This window comes from Haliotis asinina, chromosome 2 (genome assembly GCF_037392515.1).
Source record: "Haliotis asinina isolate JCU_RB_2024 chromosome 2, JCU_Hal_asi_v2, whole genome shotgun sequence".
In the NCBI taxonomy this organism is placed as follows: Eukaryota; Metazoa; Mollusca; class Gastropoda; order Lepetellida; family Haliotidae; genus Haliotis; species Haliotis asinina.
In genome coordinates this window covers 90,644,573-90,668,919 of record NC_090281.1, presented here as the reverse complement: position 1 = coordinate 90,668,919, position 24,347 = coordinate 90,644,573, and the positions used below count along the sequence as shown (strand labels likewise).

Here is a 24,347-nt window from a genome sequence, read left to right as displayed (position 1 = left end):
GTTTTTTGTCTTGTGAGACTACACTTACCGGGCCTCCATGGACCCCTTGTGGCAAGAGCAGGTAACTCTAGATCATAACCTCGTACCTCACTTTCCATGCTGAATGAATTCATACAGAATATGGGGAGGTGGGTGCCCGTACCCCAAGAAGGACTGTATTCAAAGAATCTGCATCCTGTACAGGTATGAGTAAGGAACTCCAACCTCCGACTCCAATCTCCCCTCTTCCTCCTCTATATCAACCTCTTCATAAGACATGGTAGTCGGACTCAAGAGTGGATGCCGAAGGCTGAGTTATCAAGGTTGCACATGAAGAACCTGCTGCAACAGGAGCCCCTGGCAAGCCAGGATGAACACAGGGCACCATGGTGTCCCCAAGTTGGGCATTAACGGAGCTGCCAGCAGGTGGGGCACCAGACGAAGACAAATTATGACTCAACTCTGTTGAAGGACATGACTTATCAGAGCAACAACAGCATGGAAAGATAGGTACGAGTTCATAGTCTGGAGGTACGAGTTCATAGTCTGGAGTTACCTGCTCTTGCCAGTAGTGGCCCGGTAGGGGTGGTCTCAGAAGAGAAAACCATACTTTTTTGTTTTGTAAATATTTTATTCTAATATAGTAGCGATTTAAAACAAACATTTAGATACTTATATGTAGCCCAAGGAGGAATCTAACATACCTTAATCTAAATATTTATCACAGACTTATATTGATCATAGCTCCAATCCTTGACCATGCACACTAATGCCACTGCTGCCTCGTTACTTCCATTTGATTTTTGTCAATTTCAAATGTCACAAAGTCTGATTCCCATTATTCCTTCATGGCCATCTCGAAGGAACACATACCATCCTCGTTTGTGTGGCAACGGGTCATGAACTGTAGCTTCCTGGTTCCCTGGGAGCAGGGCAGGGAACATGTTTCTAGGTCCTGGTCCTAGGAATGGCAGGACTGCCAGGAGGTCCCCATGGTTGTTGTAGTGGTACAGTGTCTCTCTATAGTTCGCCTGGCTTGGGTCTTGGATCGATACAGACACAAGGAACCCAACTGGAATAACAGTATAAATGTGCTTAGTATATCAAGGTAATGCACAGTGTGAACAGACAAGAAAATAAGGGAGGCAACTCTGAACTGGCACCCTGTACCCCTCCAATTAGTTCAAATTAAGCTTTACTCATAGAACATCATCACATATTTCTGTAAAGATTAGCATCTGCGTCAGTGGCTGTGATTTGAATCCATTCAGGCCATGTAATAGAGGTAACGTCAGGTTTTCTGGCCAGAGGCATGACTGAGTTCACCAGTGAAGGAGACTCAGAGTATTGTTATCACTGACTGAACATCTCAAGAACCTGGTCAGCACAGATTATGTCCACCATGTTTGTTGTAATCATAGAGGCATACTGAGTAAAGAAGAGAGAAGAGAAAGTGAAGACTGCCCCACTGCCAATATACAAATGGGTTCTCACCTTCTTTATGCACCCAACAGAACTCTTTAGCACGTCCCGGCACCGCAATACACTGACAGACCTCGGCTTTCTGACCTTGGAACAGGAGGAGGTGGTTGTCAGCTGCCACAGCAGTTAGGAAACACTTGTTGCCATCATCCCCTGTGTCTGACATGACAGTCTCTCCTATGATCTGAACTCTGCCCAAATTGGGGGCTTCAATCATCTTCTGGTCAGAACTCAAGGCCAAAGAGTACCTGAGGAGGAACACATGTATCATATGTCAAACTAAAACCATTCCTATTACAGTTGATGTTCCTCTTGCTGAGGCAAGAGTGAAGCTCACCATGGAACTCATTCTTATGTTTCTGCACATAAGTGCTGGCCCCGTTTCACAAAACTATCATAGCACTGCAACTGTCGTAAGTCAACATAACAGCATAGGAGGTAAGACTGTCGTCACCTGGTAGTTTTGTCAAACGAGGCCCTGAAGAATGAATAAACAATCATTGTTTAAAGCTGCATCAGCAATCTGGTAGCTATTCAAGGTGAAGGTCACCTCAAGAACGTACTAGCAGTGTCTGTAGAAATGTCACTGATATAGATCTTTCAATTGGTCTCAGTTTTGATAATGAACATTTTGTTCTCATAACAGGCCACTGTTACAACTGTTTGTTTTGTACAGGGACCAAAGCAACAATAATGATGAAAGAGTGAGTGAGTGAGTGAGTGAGTTTAGTTTCACGCCGCTTTTAGCAATATTCCAGCGATATCACGGCGGGGAACACCAGAAAATGGGCCTCACACATTGTACCCATGTGGGGAATCGAACCCGGGTCTTCGGCGTGACGAGCGAACGCTTTAACCACTAGGCTACCCCACCGCCCCAATGATGAAAGAAGGACACATTGCTACTATTTACCTGTTGGAAGTTGTCTTGATGAGTTTCAGTTGCAGGGAGCAGGGACACAGGATATGGAGACCATCTCGTGAATGTACAAGCAAAACAGATGGCAGCACCAGAAGGTCCACAATGTACTGATCATCCAGACAGCCTGTGATTGGGTCATCACCTGTCAGCTGATCACACAACACGCTGAAATACAACAATATCACAGCTGAAATAATACATCATGTCTGACAGTTCTACAAAGGTTAAAACTTAACAAAGGTTAAATAATTTATCAAACGAGGAATATGTACTGAGACAACCGTACATGACAATCAGCCCCTTTTAACTGACACAGTCACACAACAGTACGTGGGGAACAACCTCTTTTATTATAGAACAGGTAGAGTTCCCTCTTTCTGATTGGCCCACTTGGTCACATGACAACCTCACCATGTTGTATCAGGTTGACATAACAAACTAAGCACTTCCTGTGGATAAAACTAGATATAGGTGGTCCATCTGTGAACTCCATACTGCATGTGTCACACTATATATGGAAGCGATAGCCATTGCCTGGTCCCTGTGATTGAATTGGTTTAGAGTTATGACCCATCTGTATCAAAATGGCAGATGACACCCCATGAAGCTTCATGACAATGTCAGTACTTTTGTCATATAATAAAACAATTACTGACCTCCAGTGAGGTTGATCAAATGATTTATCCACCTTGGACATATGATATTAAGAATATCACATATCCAAGATTGATAAATCATTTGATCAACTTCACTGGAAATCAATAATTATATATTATTTACAGTGCAACAGCAGACATATGATACTGAAAACACATAAAGGAGTTCTATGTAGCGTTAACATCACCTGTGTCTGTCAGGAGATATGCCATACAGCATTGTGCCATGAATTATCGGTGTCTGTATCTTCTCCGACAAGGACAGCTGTTTCTCCACCAGCAGCCTTCCTCCCTGTCCATACACATGAAGGAGCCTGCATCTAACAAATACATAACATCACTGTAGTGGACAGTCACCCTGTGCTGGGATCTGTTGTAACATTTCCCACAAGTGCACAGTGGTTCTATTAAGTTCAAACATAGGGTTTCATTTCTTGTAATTCCAAGTTAACCTTAAGTTCCTATCATTTCAGCATGAGTCCATTCCTTTGTTATCCGTTATTCAAAATACTTTGTTTCCCATTCAAACAGGAAATATTTGTTTTAACATTTACAAAAAGGAGGTTGTTCTATTAAGATGATAAACTTAGCACCTACTACAAATGCAAAAATATATCAATAAACAAACACAACACCTACTACAAATGCAAAAGTAAATAAGTAAACTGTCTAGCTTGTAAACAAACTGAAGGGCCACCTGTCATTCCTAGTTGATTCCAGTACAATCCACATCACTTGACCATGGGCAATACAGTTATTTCTTTGTCTACTGATTGTTTCCCCCTGTTCGTGTTCTTGAACAAAATTTTCAAATACTTGAATCTTGGGATCCATGAAGGTTTCCAGGCTGCTGCAGTCGAACATCTGTAAAATAATTATACTCTTTTGGTAAGTTTGTGCAAACACCATGAATCAACAAACAAATAAAATAATTCATATCTGCATATGTTCAGTTCTTTTATGCTTTCAGGTATGGACCAGTGAAGGTCTATGTTAAAAATGGTTGGTTCAGTCAGGTATGGACCTGTGAAGGTCTATGTTAAAACTGGTTGGTTCAGTCAGGTATGGACCTGTGAAGGTCTATGTTAAAACTGGTTGGTTCAGTCAGGTATGGACCTGTGAAGGTCTATGTTAAAACTGGTTGGTTCAGTCAGGTATGGACCTGTGAAGGAACCAGTCGGGTATGGACCTGTGAAGGTCTATGTTAAAACTGGTTGGTTGAGTCAGGTATGGACCTGTGAAGGTCTATGTTAAAACTGGTTGGTTCAGTCAGGTATGGACATGTGAAGGTCTATGTTAAAACAGGTTGGTTCAGTCAGGTATGGACCTGTGAAGGTCTATGTTAAAACTGGTCCTCAAGACCCATGCTTGTTGAAAGAGGCGATTAGATTGGGATGGGATTGGGTGGTCGGGTTCACTGTAATGGCTGACACATGCCAAGTGTTGCATTAAACAACAAACAAACAAATCAGCCAAGTATGACTGTGATCATCTAACTCCGTCTATAGATGGATCATACTATAAGTACTGGCTACTAGGGATGTGTCCTAAATTCCACACTGTTCTGACCTTCAACCTTTCAGGGATAGAAGCACAGACACATTCAAACCTTCAATTGTACGGGAGGCAAGCATGGACACATTCTGACTTTCAGTCCAACATGGATACAGGAGTGGTTATATTTTGATCTTCAGTCCTACAGGGAGACAAGCAAGGTCATATTCTGATCTTCAATACTTCAGGGAGAAAAGCAAGGTCATATTTTGACCTTCAGTTCTACAAGGATACAAGCATATCCACAATCTGACCTTCAGTTCTGCAGGGAGACAAGCATGGTCATATTCTGAACTTCCACATGATACAAGAATAACCACAATCTGACCTTCAGTTCTACAGGGAGACAAACATGGTCATATTCTGAACTTCCACATGATACAAGAATAACCACAATCTGACCTTCAGTTCTACAGGGAGACAAACATGGTCATATTCTGAACTTCTACATGATACAAGAATGACCACAATCTGACCTTCAGTTATACAGGGAGACAAACATGGTCATATTCTGCATTTTCAGATTTGCCACATCATTCATAATCAACAGCAAGAACATGATATCAGGATAATGATATATATATTTGGAACTGTCAGGGAAGGTTTTTCCAAAACAACAAATTAATGATATAATGCTACTGACACTTCTGTATACAGTTTGGTTCTGGAAAATTAGTACAAGATTTCCACAAAACCTACAGAAACAAACAATTTTGTCCTAAGGAGCCACAAAAGTTAACCTGATACAACTGGAATGAATTAGTGAAATGGTTTACACCAAAAATATACCAGCTAGGTCACAGCGTGGGTCACACATAGGGAATCAAACCCCGGTCTTCCATGCTTTAATATGTAAGCACTGATATGACAAGAGGGTGGTAGGGTGGCCGAGTGGATGAAGCATAATCTCATCATGTGGAAGACCCGGGTTCAATTCCCCGCATGGGTACAACGGTCTTTGGTGTTGCTGGAATATTACCAGTATTGCTATCACTCACTTATAAAACACAGAAATACTTACAACAGTGACACCAGTGCAATGGTCACATGTCAGCAACAGGAACAGAGTTTTCCCGAACACGAGGTATTCCACAATGTCCATCCGAAACTTATCGGAGCACAGTCTTTGAAAATCTTTCTTGGCATCCTCTAATTGAACACAGGCTTTCTGCTTTTTATCACTATGAGAGTGCTTCAACTTGTCTACATATTTCTTGATTTTCTTCAGGGATCGGTGAACAGTTTTTAGCATCTGAAAATTAGTGAAATCAAAACATTCTTTTGCATTAGTATACTTGTCCTGTATATTCCTTTATGCATTTACAGCTAGTTACTGAGAGTGAGAACCAGCTGGTCTGGTTGGAAGCAGTTATGTCCTTTTTTTCAATAATACACAGGAATTGCACTTGGAGTAACAAAGGATGAGTTCACAATTTGATCACTTTTTAAATTACCTTATGACCAAGAACAGGTATGACTACTCTGTTTAGTCCAAAAAATAAAATTAACAAATTAACATGGTGAATCCATCCATTACATTATTATTTTTTATCATACATTATGTGTTTACCATGTGTACACACATCTCCACCTGTCAGCCTCCTACAGTCTACCATGTGTACACACATCTCCACCTGTCAGCCTCCTACAGTCTACCAGGTGTACACACATCCCCACCTGTCAGCCTCCTACAGTTTACCAGGTGTACACACATCTCCACCTGTCAGTCTATCATGTGTACACACATCTCCACCTGTCAGCCTCCTACAGTCTACCATGTGTACACACATCTCCACCTGTCAGCCCCTGAAGTCTACCATGTGTACACACATCTCCACCTGTCAGCCTCCTACAGTTTACCATGTGTACACACATCTCCACCTGTCAGCGCCCTAAAGTTTACCAGGTGTACTCACATCTCTACCTGTCAGCCCCCTACAGTTTACCATGTGTACTCACATCTCTACCTGTCAGCCCCCTGAAGTTTACCATGTGTACTCACATCTCTACCTGTCAGCCCCCGGAAGTTTACCATGTGTACTCACATCTCCACCTGTCAGCGCCCTAAAGTTTACCAGGTGTACTCACATCTCTACCTGTCAGCCCCCTGAAGTTTACCATGTGTACTCACATCTCTACCTGTCAGCCACCTGAAGTTTATCACATGTACTCACATCATTGCCCATGGGCATACTCTTCTTGTAGCATAAGGCAAGGGCTTGGGTCATCATTGACACCCATTCTTCATTGCCCTCCTCAAACCGTGTGACACGAGGATCCCGTGTTGACTCCAGATAGGAAAACCTCTCCTGAAACAACAACAAAAATATTTTAGTATATAATGTCTAAGAAGTGAAGTGCATGTGTTGCCAGACCAAAGAACACATACTGCTGTATTGCCATATTGAAAGGTGTGTGAAGAGCAGAAGGAAAAGTGGGATAGATAGTGATGGTCTTCTTAAATGTTACGCTTCCCAACGGCAAAGTGTAGCCCGTAGATCTCCAGGCTAGGTCTGCTTTGTAAAAGGTGATGAGCAGGATGAGGTTGGTCCGACTTCTTGATATGGTTAATACATGTGATTGTAACCAAACTGTACATACCTATGCTCATATGTCAATCACTTGTTTCTCATCCAAAGATGATTATTTACAGTCCTCTGTCATACAACAAAATTGCTGACTGCATCACTCAACAACAAACACACAAACAAACCCAGCAAATCAATCAATCACCAAAAATAATTCTTGGAAATTATTTAAGTTCCTTACATCTCTCACTTTTTTCCTCAGTTTCGGAAAAAGCTCAATTTTTCTCTGATTGCCATTGGCTGTGGTCCAGATGAATGTTAAGCTGTGCAAAGGTATATCAGTTACTGTTGTGGCAATAGTTTTGCAAGAAAGATGTACTAAGTTTCCACTTTCATCTTGGTACAGCTGCACCATGGTAGGGGCAACAAATCCACCTGCAAGTATAAGATCAAAGATTTATGGCTAGCTGACTTAGTCATTGTATCCCGATTGATTCCTCTACATAACTAGATTGTCTTGTCCAGTAAATATTATTTACACACCACTGCCACATAGCTGAAATATTGATGAGTGTGATGTAAAGCTAAACTCACTGACTATGTCATGGAGGTCAGTTAACATATGAATCTGGACCAGACAATCACATGACTGGCATCACAGGCATTGGTTAACACAACTTGATAATCAAGTCATTACAAACTAAACTCATTACCATTGTATTTGGGGAGCTGTGAAAAATACAGACTGCAGAAGTTGAGGGAGTGCCAAGGTTCAGGAACTCCAGACAGAGGCTTGAACACAGGAGCACTAGAACAAAGATTACAAATTGTCATATCTGAGTGAGTGAGTGAGTGAGCTTAGTTTCATACTAGCAATGTCATGGTGAGGGACACTAGAAATGGGCTTCACACATTGTACTTAAGTGAGGAATTTAACCTGTGTCTTCGGCATGACAAGTGAAGGCCCCACCAGCCCCACTTTTATACTTAAGGAAAGGTGGATAGAGGCTTGAATATGTGAACACTAGAACAGAGAAATTACTTATTGTCACACCTTGGGAACAGCTGACTGAGGCTATAACACCGAATAATACTTAATATCTCACATGGGAGCAAGAGACAGAACAGTGGAATGTTGCATCACACTCACATATGAACTATTGCTCTGAAAAGAGTCAGACCAAGAAAGAAAGTTACCCCAGAAATTCCAGTAAGTCTAAAATGCAAGTCTAGATTTCTTCACTCTATACTTGACATATTTGGAGGAGAGAACATCACTTGCCCTGTGTAAGGATCCAGATGAATGGCCCTGATAGGTGGCAACAGCAGCTGGAGGTCACCTGACAGGAAGCCGTCTGCTGTCAGATGTAGATGCAGGTTTGACTGTGCTATGAAGTCAGCTTCATAACATTGACTGAAAAGATCAAGTTAAACTTCTAAACCTAGAAAGTTATTATCCTCAAGCTTTTGTGTCTGACATCTTGTCATTGATGTTTCAAAGATTCAGGTAAAATCCCAAACACTTGATACATACCATAAAATTGATTCAGAGAGTTAGTATGAATTTTAGATAAAACTGATCATTCTGAGGGCATCAGATGCTTTAAACCAATCAGTCATTATAAGTACCCCTTTATAGGCTGACACTAAAATTGATAGCCCTTATTTCCTGATGCACATCTAAAAAATTTTGATGGAAGAAAATAAGGCAGAAAGGTTTGCAATTGCTTCATCCATTATCAAAAGAGCTCCAGTTTCATCATCATTTATAGTAGCCACTGATGTCTGAAAACAAACAAAAAGGTTTTTGCATAGTTTCAATACGCAGTCCCCTTTGTCAGTTTTCTCAGCACCCACATTGCCTCTTAAGGCAGATGGGTATATTTTCTTTTCAAATTCAAATAAGATTATTTAAAATTCATTTCAAATTAATGTTCACAACTTAGATGAAAACCATTTGTACTAGGCTGGTAGAAAAAAATTAAAACTGCCCACTGTAAGCACAAGCTGCAGCACATTGATGGTCTGGACTAAAACTGCCCACTGCAAGCACAAGCTGCAGCACATTGATGGTCTGGACTAAAACTGCCCACTGCAAGCACAAGCTGCAGCACATTGATGGTCTGGACAATGATGCCCAATAGTTGTAAGTGAGTGAAGAGATGGAACACATACTGCCCCGACACAAGCCGCATGTGTCCAAGCTGGGTCCGCCAGACCACGGTCATGGGCGGAGGAGGAGTGACCTTGACCCATGCCATCAAGAAGATGTTCACTTCCTTCCCACATGACAACATGGCATCTGTTCTGAAACAGAGATGTATCACCTCAATATAACAACGGATAACCTCAATATAACAACAGAACAATGAGTGAGTGAGCAAGGGTTCATGCCACTCTTAGCAATATTCCAGCAATACGGTGGGGAACACCAAAAATGGGCCTCACCCAATGTACCCATGTCGCGAACCAAACACTGTTGTGATAAGCAGGAATCAAACACAGGTGTGAGAAACGGATGCTTTAACCACTAAACAACCCCATACAGAACCTTGAACAGATCTTGGTGTTTAAGGCCAAAGTAATTCAGCAATTGAGTTACATTAGTGGTTGACATCATCAGACACGTGGAGGAAGGGAGTGAGGGACTTACCTTATGCCTGTCAGGGAGGTGTAGGCATCAGCTGTCTGTCCAAGCCAAGCCTCCATCACAGCTTGATGTTGCAGCAGCGCAGGACAGCGGCCCCGTAGAGACTTGATCCAACACAGGCCTTCACTCAGATGATGCACCATGTCAACATCTGTGTAAAGATGTAATCTTCATGCAAAAAATCACAATGATTTAATCAGGTACTAAATCCTGTCATGCATAAAATTGAAAATGGATGCATGTTGCGTTCATTATGGTGCAAAAGGCTGTAAAAATGCCTGAATTATTGAAAAGAGGATAAAGCAATCACACTATCTTGACAATAACCTGTGCAAAACTTGTACAAACTTGTAGAAATTATGAATTCTTTGAAGAATGTCCTCTTAGGGGTACATATATAGCATTAAAATGTCCACGTTAAAAAGGCCACAACAGTTGCAGCAATATTTCAATAAATATTTTACAGAACCAAAAACATTGTTTTTGTCTTGTGAGACCACTCCTACTGGACCCCTTCCTGGGCCCCCAACAGCCAAGAGCAGGTAACTCTCGCTGTCTATCTCGAACGTCACTTTTCATACTGAACTAGTCAGACAGAATGTGTTGAGGTGGGTGGTCGTATCCCAAGGAGGACATTCTTCAAAGAATTCATGGTCTCTACAGGGTTGTATAATTCTTTTTCAGAAGTTGTCGTCCTTGGGGTACATATATAGCACAAGACAGACAAGAGTCGGGGAGAGGCATTCTGTCTGCTAACCTGTACCCTTCACACACTCTAATACACTGCCGAAGCTGTGAGAGACAGAGAAAAACACCAATCACCGAGACAGCTGATGTCAAACAGGCAGGGGTGTGGAAAATGAGGGTAATAACAGCCAATCAGGCAAAGAGCTCAAAGCGACGGACGTATGCCCACATCCTATTCTCTACACTGGTGAGAACTGTTTGGCCAAACCGTGCACCCTCCCGCGAGTGTTTGTCCAACTGGTAGTGTTGGATGAACGTGCTCCGCCAGCTCCAAATAGCCACTGAGCAGATCTCCTCAATGGGCAGTGCCTCTGCATAAGCCTGTGATGTAGCCACTGCCCTAACCGAATGAGCTTTTAACCTATTAGGTATGGTTAACCCTTTATGAGTGTAAGCCATACAAATGTCAGTGATAAGCCACCTAGAGATGGTTTGCTTGTTCGCTGGCAGACCAGCTCTCCCTCCGCACACCGCCTTCCGGATATCAGCAGTTCGTTTGATATATAAGCTCTAAGAGTTTTACGGACATCTAAGGTGTGAGCACGTTGAAGAGAGGTACCGGACAGGGGAGTGTAGGTAGCTCGATAGGTGCTGTAACATGAAAAGCCCCTGCGATATTAGAACGGTAAGAATCGGGCAGTCTAATACTGACCCTGTCTTTGTGAAAGACAGTCAGAGCAGGATCCGCTGACATTGCGTGAATGTCGCCTACCCGCCTGCTAAATGTTACCGCCACTAGAAAGGCAGCCTTCCAAGTTAACAGCTGGAGAGAAAGAGACGACAGCTCATGCAAAAGAGGACTGGACAGCCAGTCAAGAACGACTGACAAGTCTCATGGGGGACTAATCCGCCAGACAGTCGGACGGATCCAATCCACACCTGCTAGAAAGCGCTGAACGAGAGGGTGCTGCCCCAAGAGCGCACCATCAACAGGAATATGAAATGCTGGAATGGCCGTGGAATAGCCTTGGATAGTAGACCCAGCTAAAGCAGTCTCTAACCAAGACTGTAAAAATTCTAATATTTCAATTAAAGCTGAAGAAAAGGGATCAAGAATCCCCCAGTCGACACACCAGCGTGCATAACAGACCCATCTATCCTCATACTGAACGTTTGTCGAATCCCTCCGCAAAGCCAGAATTGTGTTTGCAACTGGTGCAGGAATTCCGCACGTTTGGAGGAGATTCCTGACAGTGGCCAAGCCATCCACTGAATCCTGGGATTCGGGTGCGGAGCTCCGTTCTGGGATAGTCTGGTCGAAAGGTTAATAGGACAGGAGGCAGAGCCAGAAACCTGAGAATTACTGGAAACCAGCTGTGAAAAGCGGTCAAGCTGGTTGGGTGGCAAGCTGCGAGAGGACTTTGGGAATCAGCCAACAATACCCTGTCCATCCAATTGAGTTGGAAAGCATCCTGGGCGATGCCTCTCGGATCCGGTATCTAAGAGCAAAACACCGGAATCTGGTTCGTTCCACTAGAGGCAAACAGATCCACCTGGAACGACCCGAACAACTGGGAGAACAACCCACTCGTGCGGTGTCAGGACACATTGAGAGAGAGCATCTGTTCAAACATTGTCCAACCCCGGGAGATAAAAGTGACACACCCGCACACTGAACTGGTCGCACCACAGCAGAAACTGCCAAGCCTCTTGTAGGAAGGACGGAGACTCTGTACCTCCCTGTTTCAGGATATAGGTCATCGCCGTCTGGTTGTCCATCTGTAGACGCAAACCATCTCCCGAAAGTGTTGGAACCAGACTGCTCTCAATTCTAGCACATTGATGTGCATATGAGTTTCGTTCTGTGACCATTGGCCCGAAACTGACTGACTGCCCAGTATGCTGATATGATAGCTGTGATGCCCCTGTTTTGCCGAGGCCATGAAATTGCCTGAGGAACCCCCCAGGGCAACTGACGCATAAATGCAGTTGTCGACCACTGGAGGGTTGTACCATCAGATATCTCCCATCCAGTTCTGATAAATCAAAATGGGACCGAGAACCCAACAGAAGGGGGTAAACTACTTCAGCGAGAATAGGCGGAAGAATACGGAGCCGGGTGTCTGCTACCTTTGCTGGAGCAAACGCCTCGTTTGGGAGCCAAAACTCAGCAGGGCCAGGCACTGCCAAGACAACGACAACCTGAGGCAGGACGGTAGCTATACGCTCCTATACTTGCCTCAGCAAAGCGCCAAGTGAGAAGGAAGACTCGCTCCGCCCACCCTGACCCTCCCCCTCCTCCATAGTCTCCTCGACACGATCCCCTAGCAGCGACATCTCTGAGTCAAGAGACAGCTCCGGAGGATCGGTCGAGGGAACACCCAAGAGTGAGAGAGGTTCAAGAAGAGCCAAGCGGCTCTACGCTATCAACCCGACAGGAGTCTTAGTAGCGGATCACTAGCAACACTCCAAGTGTAGATACCGCAGGGACAGAACCCGCAGAAGACCGATTTTGGCAGCCGCAGAGCTGCTGGATACCGATGCTGCGGTCGGTAGCGGCTCACTCCCTAAGGAAATCCCCACGCCAAAGCCAGAGGCTTGATTGGGGATTCCTTTGGATGCCATATGTGTAGATACATATGTACTGATGCCATCTGTTGCTGCAACAAAAGGAAATTAGATCAAGTGTTAAAGGTTGAGGGGTTTCAGGGGGAGATGCAGTAGAGGTTGATGGCACCGCACCGTGGGAACCGGAGTACTCTTCGCTGGTTTGGAAGATCCCCCCCACCGAAACTGAAACCGAAGACGAACCCTTTTTCTTACTTGAATCTTTTTTAGCTTTCTTGGAAGGTGGCTCTTGAGCCCATATATCCCCACTGCCTGAATTAAGGACCAATAAAACATAAGGTCTACATGCCTAGTTTTTAAAGCACGAGGCGAAAAGCTTGGCAAAAGTTGCAACCTTGCTCATCATGAGCTTCCTCTGCCAGGCCTATCTTGAGGGGGCAGCATGGTGCTACATCATGCTCATCCTTTGAACAGGAAAAAACAGAGCCTAGCTATGATTAGTAGCAAGGTCCGTTAATACATAAAGTGCACAAGAATATTAAACAGAAACAATAGTACACACGGGCGGTATTTAACTGTTGGAAACTTAAAGCTATTATACCTATAATGTTTAAATAGCAGACACATGTGCATAAGTAGAGAAGCCATAAAGGATACGATATTTAAAAAGATATAAAAAGATAAAAAGTAAGCATGTTAAATAATAATCCTGTAGTACTCTGTATCCATGTCTTTAGTCTTGACAAGGCTGGAAAAAAATTAACGAGGAATGTGCCGACCGCCACCTTACTGGCCACATACCTGGAAGCAACGGGCACCACGCAAAGTTACATTTCATGAATGAAAAGGAATGACTTATAAATTCCTGAGAGCGCCCGTGCGTTAAAAAGGAACCATACATAGACAGTTGGGTGCTTTCTCACTCATTTTCAACTTCACTTCCGTAAACTTCACTGTATTGTAGACAGCTATGAAAGGATGACTGTCCTCAATGACGACACTATGAAAAGTGAGGTACGAGGTAGGCGGCGGAAGTTACCTGCTCTTGGCTGTTGGGGGCCCAGGAAGAGGCCCTGTAGGGTTGGTCTCACAAGACAAAAACAGGTTTTTTGTTTTGTAAAATATTTATTGAAATACTGTTACAACTGTTACATGATATATTGTTACATTTTAAAATGGACATTTTAATACTATATATGTACCCCAAGGAGGACTTCTGAAAAAGAGGAAGGAGCGAAGGACTATGCCAGGGCTTGGACAATCCACTGATAGCCTTGTTAAAAGTGGCACCATGATTGCGTTTAACAGTCATATGAACAGGAAAGTAGTCTCATTATGTACCCTGTCTTCTGTTTGTTCCTGAGTGAAAGCAGAAGTAAGATTCAACTGCTCGGAGAATGGTTGAATGCAGCGCTGTGGTCGCGTGTTGCAGTGTTGCCCTCCATGATGAGGATGCCTTCTCTCCCTTCTCTTCTGTCATCGGCCTGGAGACATGGACGTGTCATAGATATCACAAACACATGGAGGATATCATCAACATATGCATGATATGACTGACAAGTGCATGATATCCCAAACTCACAACTGACACCAATACCATAGTCATATCACCAATATATGCAATACATTGCAAGTATAACAAACATATACAGGTTATCACAAATGCATAAATTAATATCATCAACACATGTAGGATATCACCACCACATAAATGATAATGCTAACATATCAATGACATTACTATCACATGCAGGATTCACATATCATGAATGATATTGCAACAGATGCATGATATCTCCAAAACATAAATGATATCACCAACACATGCAGAATATTATCAACAAACAAATGACACCATCACTACAGACAGGAAATCACCAATGCCTACAGACTAGGGTGAGTGTGAGTGTGACTGGATTTAATTGAAACATTCTTAAAGGTATTTCCCAGTAAATCATGACAGTTGTATTAACGGACGAATCAGACAAGATTTTGGGTATTTGAATACCAAACAAAAAATCTCCACTGGCAACAATCATTTGGATAAAATGAATATTCGGGAGTTTTATAGTACCTTACAACTTCATAATCACTACATGACTTTCTCTTATCGCATGAATCAACACAGAACAGCACCATCCCAATGAACACTACGGGACACATATCACCCACCCTTGGTCATACAGGCCTGTCATCAGCAGAAACTTCTGTGTCTTGACCTCCTGCTCATTCTGATTACCTCCCTTTACTCTGCCAATTAACGCCTCTGCTGATTCCTTATAGAAGTCTCGTGCCATCTCTGTCTCCCCAACAAATGCACACAGTCGAGCCCCTTCACTCAAATACATTGCACACCGATACCCTGCCAAAAATAGGATAATGTGCGTACAGGAGAAAACATTTGTGTCTGGATAACAGGGTCTGTTCAAGCTGTTTTGATTAAAAAATGATAGAGATTTCTGATTTGTAAAATATAAGTATTCAGCACCAAATTCAACAAAGTGGACATCATGGCTAATACAGCTGGATTTCAATAACTTTAACAATGGCATATTAAAGGTCTGCTGCTGAGATTTCAGAATTGTTTGTTTCACATTTTCCAAATACCTGAGGCCTGTTTAGCGAGGCTGAGGAAGTGATGCAGGGCCAGCACCACATCTCCCCTAGCCCACAGTGTGTAGGGTACAGCCTCCTTGACGACATACTTCACCACCAGGGGGTACCTGCCACACAACTAAGATTGAGTCACAATATAGCATAGCAGCATCATTATCTCAGCTATATTGTGATGAGACCAAGTTTATACATGTGTTCAAGCTCATCACAAATACAAGTCATGTGTTCAAGCTAATCACAAATACAAGTCATGTGTTCAAGCTCATCACAAATACAAGTCATGTGTACAAGCTCATCACAAATACAAGTCATGTGTTCAAGCTCATCACAAATACAAGTCATGTGTACAAGCTCATCACAAATACAAGTCATGTGTTCAAGCTCATCACAAATACAAGTCATGTGTACAAGCTCATCACAAATACAAGTCATGTGTACAAGCTCATCACAAATACAAGTCATGTGTACAAGCTCATCACAAATACAAGTCATGTTCCCATACAGACTCATCATACATATTTTCACACAATAATTATATTTCAACAGTTTATAATAAAGGCTATAAGCCACCAAAACCAAAGCTGGAGATCACTGATACCTATGCTGGACAGTACTGAAAAATACTCAGCGCCGAGTCAAACTGAGACAAAATCATTAGTATCCCCAGCAAGAACAAAATACTCCTCTTGAATATGTCTATTGTCTAAGATTATTACAGTGTGTCAATGTTTTAGAGTGCATATGATATCTAAACCTACCAAAAGACACCATTATACCACCTGACCTATCTATGTGCCAAGTTTGGTGAAGAAATAAAGAATAGTTTTAAAGTTTTGCTTTGGAGACGAGTACAACCACCAATTTCAATCAAAATGAAGCTTGTTGTCATGGAAACTAGAAAAATAAAATTCACACACTGGTGTAACCACCAAAAGGCACAACTTGGGATCATGGTGAGGATGGAGAACATGTGTACCAAGTTTGATAAAGCTAAAGTTTGGGAGATCTGCTCTGAACAAGATAACATCTTCAAAACCACAGCCTTAGCTATATTTCCATTATAATTCATATCTGGGTCTAAACACCAAAAGGCACATGCTGGTATCATCAGTGTATGAAATAGCATCTGCCCGGTGGTCCGCTGCTTGCTAGTTACATGGCGGACTTACAACTGTATTTCGTAGCCAGCCCAGTGCACCAAGACATTTTCCAAGGATATATATTTGACCATGTGATTGGCTACAGTAAATATTTTGAAAATAATTTACATTTGTGGTAACTAGGTGATGTCTGCACAGTTCATGATCAAACAAGTGTAACATCCAGAGATCAACCTGTCCATTTATCTAACACTAAATGTGACTTGTCTAGGCAATTTTATTCAGCCAATGAATAATGCTGTTCTTTTCTGTTGGCAGTGACACTAAATGAATTAACAATGACCACAAAGTCATGGATTTATTAAATTGCTTTTGCTTTTGCACATGTTTAAGTTTACCTCACTACAAGTAAAGCATTAATTACTTCAACACCTTGTCTCAATTTCCTACATTTAATACAGGCTGGTCACATGTTAACAGGGTCTGGCAACACCTTTTAGTTATCAGCCCTGTGGGCTTCCTGTCTTTTTGTAGGAGTTTCATACACTGGTATCATGCTTGATATATATACCAAGTTTGATGAAGATAGCATCTATAGTTTAGGAGATATACTTCACACAAAGCATTGCAGATGCATGGACAAACAAACAGAACTTGTTTCTATAAAACAATAAAAAAAACAATCCATCTATACATCAATATTTACAATTTTTTATAAAGACCAATTTCTTTCAAGAAGCTTTTGATGAGATACATGCTCAAGCAGGAAATCAAATTTAGGCTAGAGGGAAATCATGCTGCTGAAGCAATATTCCAGCAATATTGAAGACAGGATACATCAACGGCACTTTCAGTATCTAACCCCTGTCTCCACAGGTAGCACAGGATACATCAACGGCACTTCCAGTATCTAACCCCTGTCTCCACGGGTAGCACAGGATACATCAACGACACTTTCAGTATCTAACCCCTGTCTCCACAGGTAGCACAGGATACATCAACGACACTTCCAGTATCTAACCCCTGTCTCCACGGGTAGCACAGGATACATCAACGGCACTTCCAGTATCTAACCCCTGTCTCCACAGGTAGCACAAGATACATCAACGGCACTTTCAGTATCTAACCCCTGTCTCCACAGGTAGCACAGGATACATCAATGACACTTTCAGTATCTAACCCCTGTCTCCACAGGTAGCACAGGATACATCAATGACACTTTCAGTATCTAACCCCTGTCTCCACAGGTAGCACAGGATACATCAACGGCACTTCCAGTATCTAACCCCTGTCTCCACGGGTAGCACAGGATACATCAACGGCACTTCCAGTATCTAACCCCTGTCTCCACGGGTAGCACAGGATACATCAACGGCACTTCCAGTATCTAACCCCTGTCTCCACGGGTAGCACAGGATACATCAACGGCACTTCCAGTATCTAACCCTTGTCTCCACAGGAGCACAGGATACATCAACGGCACTTTCAGTATCTAACCCCTGTCTCCACAGGGAGCACAAGATACATCAACAGCACTTTCAGTATCTAATCCCTGTCTCCACAGGGAGCACAGGATACATCAACGGCACTTTCAGTATCTAACCCCTGTCTCCACGGGGAGCACAGGATACATCAACGGCACTTTCACTATCTAACCCCTGACTCCACAGGTAGCACAGGATACATCAACAGCACTTTCAGTACCTAACCCATCTGTTCTAACCCCTGTCTCCACAGGTAGCACAGGATACATCAACAGCACTTTCAGTATCTAACCCATCTGTTCTAACCGCTGTCTCCACAGGTAGCACAGGATACATCAATGGCACTTCCAGTATCCAGCCCATCTGTTCTAACCCGTCTCCACAGGTAGCACAGGATACATCAACAGCACTTTCAGTATCTAACCCATCTGTTCTAACCCCTGTCTCCACAGGGAGCACAGGATACATCAATGGCACTTTCAGTATCTAACCCATCTGTTCTAACCCCTGTCTCCACAGGGAGCACAGGATACATCAATGGCACATTCAGTATCTAACCCATCTCTTCTAACCCGTCTCCACAAGTAGCACAGGATACATCAACAGTACTTTCAGTATCTAACCCATCTCTTCTAACCCGTCTCCACAGGTAGCACAGGATACATCAATGGCACTTTCAGTATCTAACCCATCTCTTCTAACCCGTCTCCACAGGGAGCACAGGATACATCAATGGCACTTTCAGTATCTAACCCATCTGTTCTAACCCCTGTCTCCACAGGTAGCACAGGATACATCAATGGCACTTTCAGTATCTAACCCATCTCTTCTAACCCGTCTCCACAGGGAGCACAGGATACATCAATGGCACTTTCAGTATCTAACCCATCTGTTCTAACCCGTCTCCACAGGTAGCACAGGATACATCAATGGCACTTTCAGTATCTAACCCATCTGTTCTAACTCCTGTCTCCACAAGTAGCACAGGATACATCAACAGTACTTTCAGTATCTAACCCATCTGTTCTAACCCGTCTCCATAGGTAGCACAGGATACATCAACGGCACTTTCAGTATCTAATCCATCTCTTCTAACCCCTGTCTCCCACAGGTAGCACAGGATACATCAATGGCACTTTCAGTATCTAACCCATCTGTTCTAACCCATCTCCACAGGGAGCACAGGATACATCAATGGCAGTTTCAGTATCTAACCCATCTGTTCTAACCCCTGTCTCCACAGGGAGCACAGGATACATCAATGGCACTTTCAGTATCTAACCCATCTGTTCTAACCACTGTCTCCACGGGGAGCACAGGAGTTGTTTGACATCATGTCAGTGGCTGTGGGTTTACCTTTGAGTGAGAGATTCCTCGATCTGCCTCAAGTGAGCGACAGTCCTCTTGTTTTCAATCGACATGCTGGATGTGGCAGACTTCACTCCTTTGTCAGATTGTAGTGACTTAGTAGACTTAGTTATGGCAGTGTGTCTCAACACTCCACTCTGAGGCAGCATGAGATCTAACACACTTGATACACCTGGAAAACATCATCATCATCATCATCATCATCATCATCATCATGACATAACACCACCAATTTTATAGTGTAAACGAACCATACATGATCAAGCAGCCACAGGTCCCAACCAAGTAATCATCAATTCAGATATCATTTGACAATTTTCAAGAAGCTTCATGCCAAGAAAATATCATTTGTGTTTTACAATCAAATGAAAGTATTACATCAAGTCACCATTTGCAGCTATCAACACTTGTCTGAACTAATTTGGAACATCAAAAGACCAATCAATGACATTTCAAAGTACTAATCACTGACACAAGATCAGCCACTGACACAGGTCACTGAAACAAGTCCAGTCACTGACACGGGTCACTTAAACAGGACCAATCACTGACACTTGTCCAGTCACTGACACTGGATAAATCACTGACACAGGACCAATCACCGACACAGAAGCAGTCACTGCCACAGGTCACTGCCACAGGTCCAATCACTGACACTGGACTAATCACTGACACAGGACCAATCACTGACACAGCACAAATTGCTGACACAGGACCAGTCACTGACACAGGACCAATCACTGACACAGCACAAATCGCTGACACAGGACCAGTCACTGACACAGGTCCAATCACTGACACAGCACCAATCGCTGACACTGGACTAATCACTGACACAGGACCAATCACTGACACAGGTCCAGTCACTGACACCATCAGAGGTCCAATTGTTTAAAGTACCAGAAGAGCTGGAACTGACTGCTTCATTAACAACTGATCATGACACGTGTGGCAGAGATATGTGTATTTTACACCAAATAGTCTTGTCTAATATGAACTGTGTATCATGTCTACAATGTGTCATGACAAACACCTTAGACCCACACAGCACCAAAATGCTGTCAGAAGTAGACATCACATCAATTTGGTACCATGGTGCTAAGACATTTGGAGTCCATGCGACCTCTTCACATATGAACATGAAGCTCAAGAAGTAGGAAACAGAATATGGATATAAAAGGTGGGATACTGTTTTCTGCTGGAGAATTCCAATATGAGAATAACTCTGATTATGACCATGGTCTCACAGCAACATGTCTGTATGTACCTGATGGTATCACAGCAACATGTCTGTATGTACCTGATGGTATCACAGCAACATGTCTGTATGTACCTGATGGTATCATAGCAACATGTCTGTATGTACCTGATGGTATCACAGCAAAATGTCTGTATGTACCTGATGGCATCACAGCAACATGTCTGTATGTACCTGATGGTATCACAGCCTGATGGTATCACAGCAACATGTCTGTATGTACCTGATGGTATCACAGCAACATGTCTGTATGTACCTGATGGTATCACAGCAACATGTCTGTATGTACCTGATGGTATCACAGCAACACGTCTGTATGTACCTGATGGTATCACAGCCTGATGGTATCACAGCAAAATGTCTGCATGTACCTGATGGTATCACAGCAACATGTCAGTATGTACCTGATGGTATCACAGCAACATGTCTGTATGTACCTGATGGTATCACAGCAACATGTCTGTATGTACCTGATGGTATCACAGCCTGATGGTATCACAGTCTCATGTCTGTATGTACCTGATGGTATCACAGCAACATGTCAGTATGTACCTGATGGTATCACAGCAACATGTCTGTATGTACCTGATGGTATTACAGGTTGGCAAGTGGTTGCAATATAATGTCCAGATATAACACAACAAACAAAGATGTATAAGTGTACATTCATGCCTTTACTTTTACCTGACAATAGCTGAGTCGGGTATTTCCACTGATATGCGTTATCATTCAAGAATGCTCCATATTCTGAATTGTTCATGTAGGTATAAGGCAGCCAAGCAGAAGCCTCTGACCCATTGTACACCATCATGTTCTGAGACTCATCATAACCCAGGACTTTATGGTTCCACACAGTACGTGTAGCCCTTTCTAACACACAGTGGCTTGCACCTTCCGAATATGAGACTTGTTCTAACTCTTTCAGGTAACACGTGTAAGGTCTGTTTAAGGATTCCTCTCCATAGCCTAACAACCGGTATAGCCATGTGAGTTGGGAAGTTGCTCTGTGCTGTGTCGATCTCCATAAATACAATTCACGCTGCATCACTGCAGGAAGATCTGTTTGTCCTAAAACATTTGTCCCTCCAGATCCCACCAAGTTGAACTTCCACAAAGTCTTCATACACCTCTCCACCAAACTTGGTATTTTCCTTTGAACAGTCACTTCAAAATCATCTTCCAAGTTCAGACAATCAAAATCAAGGATTTCAACATTTCTAAAGGGCATGACTAACTTCATGTCTTCACGTATGCGCTCTCTCTTCCTGCGTTTCTGTCTCTTGCTAAGTGCCCTGTGATGCTCAGGCTTAGGCTCATGCACTTTCATGTTTGATTCATCTGGAAATACTTCCATTTCTCTCTTTTCTGCATTTCTGTTGCTTGCAGCTAACTCATCCACTTTAGTTTCAGTTGTTTCCTCAGCTGACAAATATTCTCCCTTGCTGCTGTCACTGTCACAGTCAACTTCAATATCAATGTCACTAGTTTCTGAATCAGTTTCCGAGTCAGAATGTGTTGTCATTCTTGTGTTTAGTTTGGATTTCATTCGTTTCGGCAATCCTTGTGGCTTATTCCAAATCTCCCATGACACCATTCTCACGAATGCTCTGCGATGCTCTCGCAAATGCAGCAATGAGAGCACATCATCGTCTTCATTCTCCATAATGACGCTGCTTCAGTTCACCATCAGAATGCTCCTGGATAAGAAAATACAAATCAGTATTAAATCAGGTTCACAACATAGTGACTATTCACATGTATAAGTGAAGGAGGAACGAATAGTGTTAATACACACCTGACAGGCTAGGCTGTGTTAATGCACAACATCTAAGAAAGCTTGTTCATTTAAACTAACCCAACGGCTACGCTACGATCAGCTGGTGATAGTGGTTCAGTGACGATAGAATCATACGATGTCATCTGATTATTTTAAGAGTCTAGTCTTTATTTTCCAACCCAGAGCACTTTCACGTGACGAGAACGCAGTATCGTCAAAAAGCACCAACACCGGGAGACAGAAATTCAGGAAACAAAATAAACAATACAAACAGACAGAGGCGGGGCAGTGCATTTCTCGAGGGGGAGATACGACTAGAGTGATCTGCCCTTTACATATTAAAAACCGGAAAATATGATATCAACTATCATGTCAGATCATGATAATTTTGAACACTGACTTTGATCTACTTGTTAATAGTTTATTATAAATCAGTAGATGTATATTCAGTACAAATCAGAACTGAAAATGAGTATGTTTTCGAACATGAAAAACCCCAATTACTGAAGCTCTCGTACAATATCCATACAGCTGTTGTGGAAGTATTTTGGCGCGAAATATTAAGTTGTACGTTGTTGCAGGTGAACAACTTGATCCACATTCATGCAAGAGCCATTGCTTTAGTCTGCATATGTCTCTTGCATATTTTTAATCCCGACTGATGGTCGTGTTTCCAAATTCAGCGATTCAATTGTATGCAAGTTGATACGGATGTTCTTACACGAGTAGACGTCATTTTCAGCAGTTGCACGTTTTTGTGGCCGGGTGGTTATCTGTATCTTATTCATCCTCATAGCTTTAAACGTGATTGTTGGATAAACTAGTTCATCGTTTGTAATGTTTTAGTCTCGGCTTATAAGTTTTCACCGCAGAACTTTTAAGGAGGAATCGCATTTACTCCGGGAATATCCAGATCCAAGACCAACAGAAAACAAGCATATTTACGATCCAAATATGGATGTAATATACGAATGTTTTACATGTAGGTGTTCTTATTCAGTTAGGAGGTTAACCTAAACAATACTATGCAGTTTACAGTGTTTAGAGGTGGAATTTCTAAAAAGAACGAACACATCTTTTTGGCATTTTGTAAGCTATACTGTAGACTCTCAATGAAGGAGTTTAGTTCAGGTCTTTCAAAGAGACACGGTGTCTCTGCTGTGTTTTAAACTAAAGTAAAGTTTAAAATCACACACACACACACACACACACACACATACGCACAAAGAAAACACGTGTATTTTGTCTGAGTGTATAGTCCTTAAATATGATGGCACGATAGACACTTACTTCGTCGCTTGAGACTGTATAAACAAATGTCAAATCAGGTTTGAACCTTTGTGCATTTCGCGCAGGTGTTCGTCAACATTGCCGTTAAATCAAGGATTAAACCAAGGGTTAAATCAATCGGGAATCACTGCAAGAGTGTTTCAAGGGTGGCGATTCAAGTCTCCAGAAAACTGACGGAGAAACATGTAAAGCTGTTAAACATTCCTTGTCTCGGAATTAAAGCAGATTTACTGATTTGGAAAGCTTAATATTTGAGGTATTTCTTTGGCATGAATTATAAATCAAATTTGTGTTCAACAAAAATCATGTGTCAGCACGGTCTTTTCTTTATAATGGTAGATACGCCCTGTTTGCTATTTACAGGCAACAGTAGAATCGATGCTAACTGATGCATTAAGAAGGCATTTTTCTTTCATGTCTTTCCCTAC

The 24,347-nt window shown here is 42.5% G+C and overlaps 1 protein-coding gene across 2 annotated transcripts; it reads right to left on the bottom strand.

Moving 5' to 3' along the window:
• Nucleotides 1-680: 680 nt before the first annotated feature.
• Nucleotides 681-22,955, bottom strand: LOC137274573 (uncharacterized). Of its 2 annotated transcripts, none has more exons than XM_067807839.1 (18): nucleotides 22,648-22,955; nucleotides 21,537-22,549; nucleotides 19,583-19,766; nucleotides 15,634-15,749; nucleotides 15,199-15,388; nucleotides 14,368-14,510; nucleotides 9,775-9,922; nucleotides 9,297-9,428; nucleotides 8,404-8,535; nucleotides 7,835-7,929; nucleotides 7,363-7,556; nucleotides 6,768-6,902; nucleotides 5,615-5,845; nucleotides 3,737-3,903; nucleotides 3,228-3,359; nucleotides 2,375-2,548; nucleotides 1,474-1,709; nucleotides 681-1,051 (listed from the first exon to the last, which is right to left on the bottom strand). In XM_067807839.1, exons 2-18 carry the CDS (start codon nucleotides 22,513-22,515, stop codon nucleotides 792-794), a joined length of 3,648 nt encoding a protein of 1,215 aa, XP_067663940.1. In that variant the 5' UTR covers nucleotides 22,516-22,549; nucleotides 22,648-22,955; the 3' UTR covers nucleotides 681-791. The 2 variants fall into 2 exon arrangements, with proteins under 2 accessions (XP_067663940.1, XP_067663939.1); XM_067807838.1 differs by having other exon boundaries at nucleotides 22,902-22,951.
• Between the last annotated feature and the right edge of the window lie 1,392 nt (nucleotides 22,956-24,347).